Source organism: Gavialis gangeticus, unplaced genomic scaffold, assembly GCF_001723915.1.
Source record: "Gavialis gangeticus isolate Ggan-Ray unplaced genomic scaffold, GavGan_comp1, whole genome shotgun sequence".
NCBI lineage: Eukaryota > Metazoa > Chordata > Crocodylia > Gavialidae > Gavialis > Gavialis gangeticus.
In genome coordinates this window covers 11,008-11,744 of record NW_017728978.1, presented here as the reverse complement: position 1 = coordinate 11,744, position 737 = coordinate 11,008, and the positions used below count along the sequence as shown (strand labels likewise).

The 737-nt window shown below is 66.4% G+C and overlaps 1 protein-coding gene across 1 annotated transcript in view; it reads left to right on the top strand.

Annotated features, from left to right (window-relative positions):
• Positions 1–737, top strand: part of LOC109291281 (low-density lipoprotein receptor-related protein 1-like) — a gene marked incomplete at both ends in the record, with an annotated part of 44,342 nt that overhangs the window by 32,627 nt on the left and 10,978 nt on the right. The window contains one exon of the mRNA XM_019508214.1: positions 179–301. Coding sequence (XP_019363759.1) covers positions 179–301 — 123 coding nt within the window. The remainder of the gene's footprint in view (positions 1–178; positions 302–737) is intronic.

Genomic DNA, 737 nt, shown 5'->3' with positions numbered 1-737 from the left:
GCATTTGGGGGCAGCCTCTGGCCTGGTCCCTGCAGCTGCAGCCCCAGGACAGGTTGGGACTGAGGTGCTGGGCATAGCCCCCGGGACAGTCCAGGGCAAGGGTGGGGGGTTTGAGGGTGGGCTTCGCTTCAGGGGGCTGGCCTTCCCCAGCTGAGCTGCTGTGTGCCCCCCCGCACAGTGAAGTTCCAGTGCCCCCCGGACCGGCCGTTCCGCTGCAAGAACGAGCGCGTCTGCCTGTGGATCGGGCGCCAGTGTGACGGCGTCGACAACTGCGGTGACGGCACTGACGAGCGTGACTGTGGTGAGGCCCCTGGGATGCCCCCCACCCTTTTTCTGGGCTCTCAGCCTCAGGACCGCTGCTCCCAGACCACCCACCCCCCAGAGCCAGGGGTTGAAGCCAGGAGTCTGGGTGTCTCAATCCCTGCTCCAGTCTCTAGAGACCCCCCAATCCCCCAACTGAGCTGGGAAGAGAATCCAGCGATCCTGGCTTCTGTGCCACCCTGCTCTAAGCCGTGAGACCCCAGGGCATGGAGCCCAGGTGTCCCGGCTCCTAGCCCCCTGGACCTATGGGGGTGCCCTGCCCTGCCGGCCAGGTCTATCAGGGCAGGGATGGCTGAGAGGGGGTGTCAGTGCCTTCGGGGCTGCCTCTTGCCCCCCTAATACCTCCCTCCCCCCGCACGACTCTCCGCAGAGTCTCCCAAGCCCCGGAATTGCAGCCAGGAGAAGAGCGAGTTCCT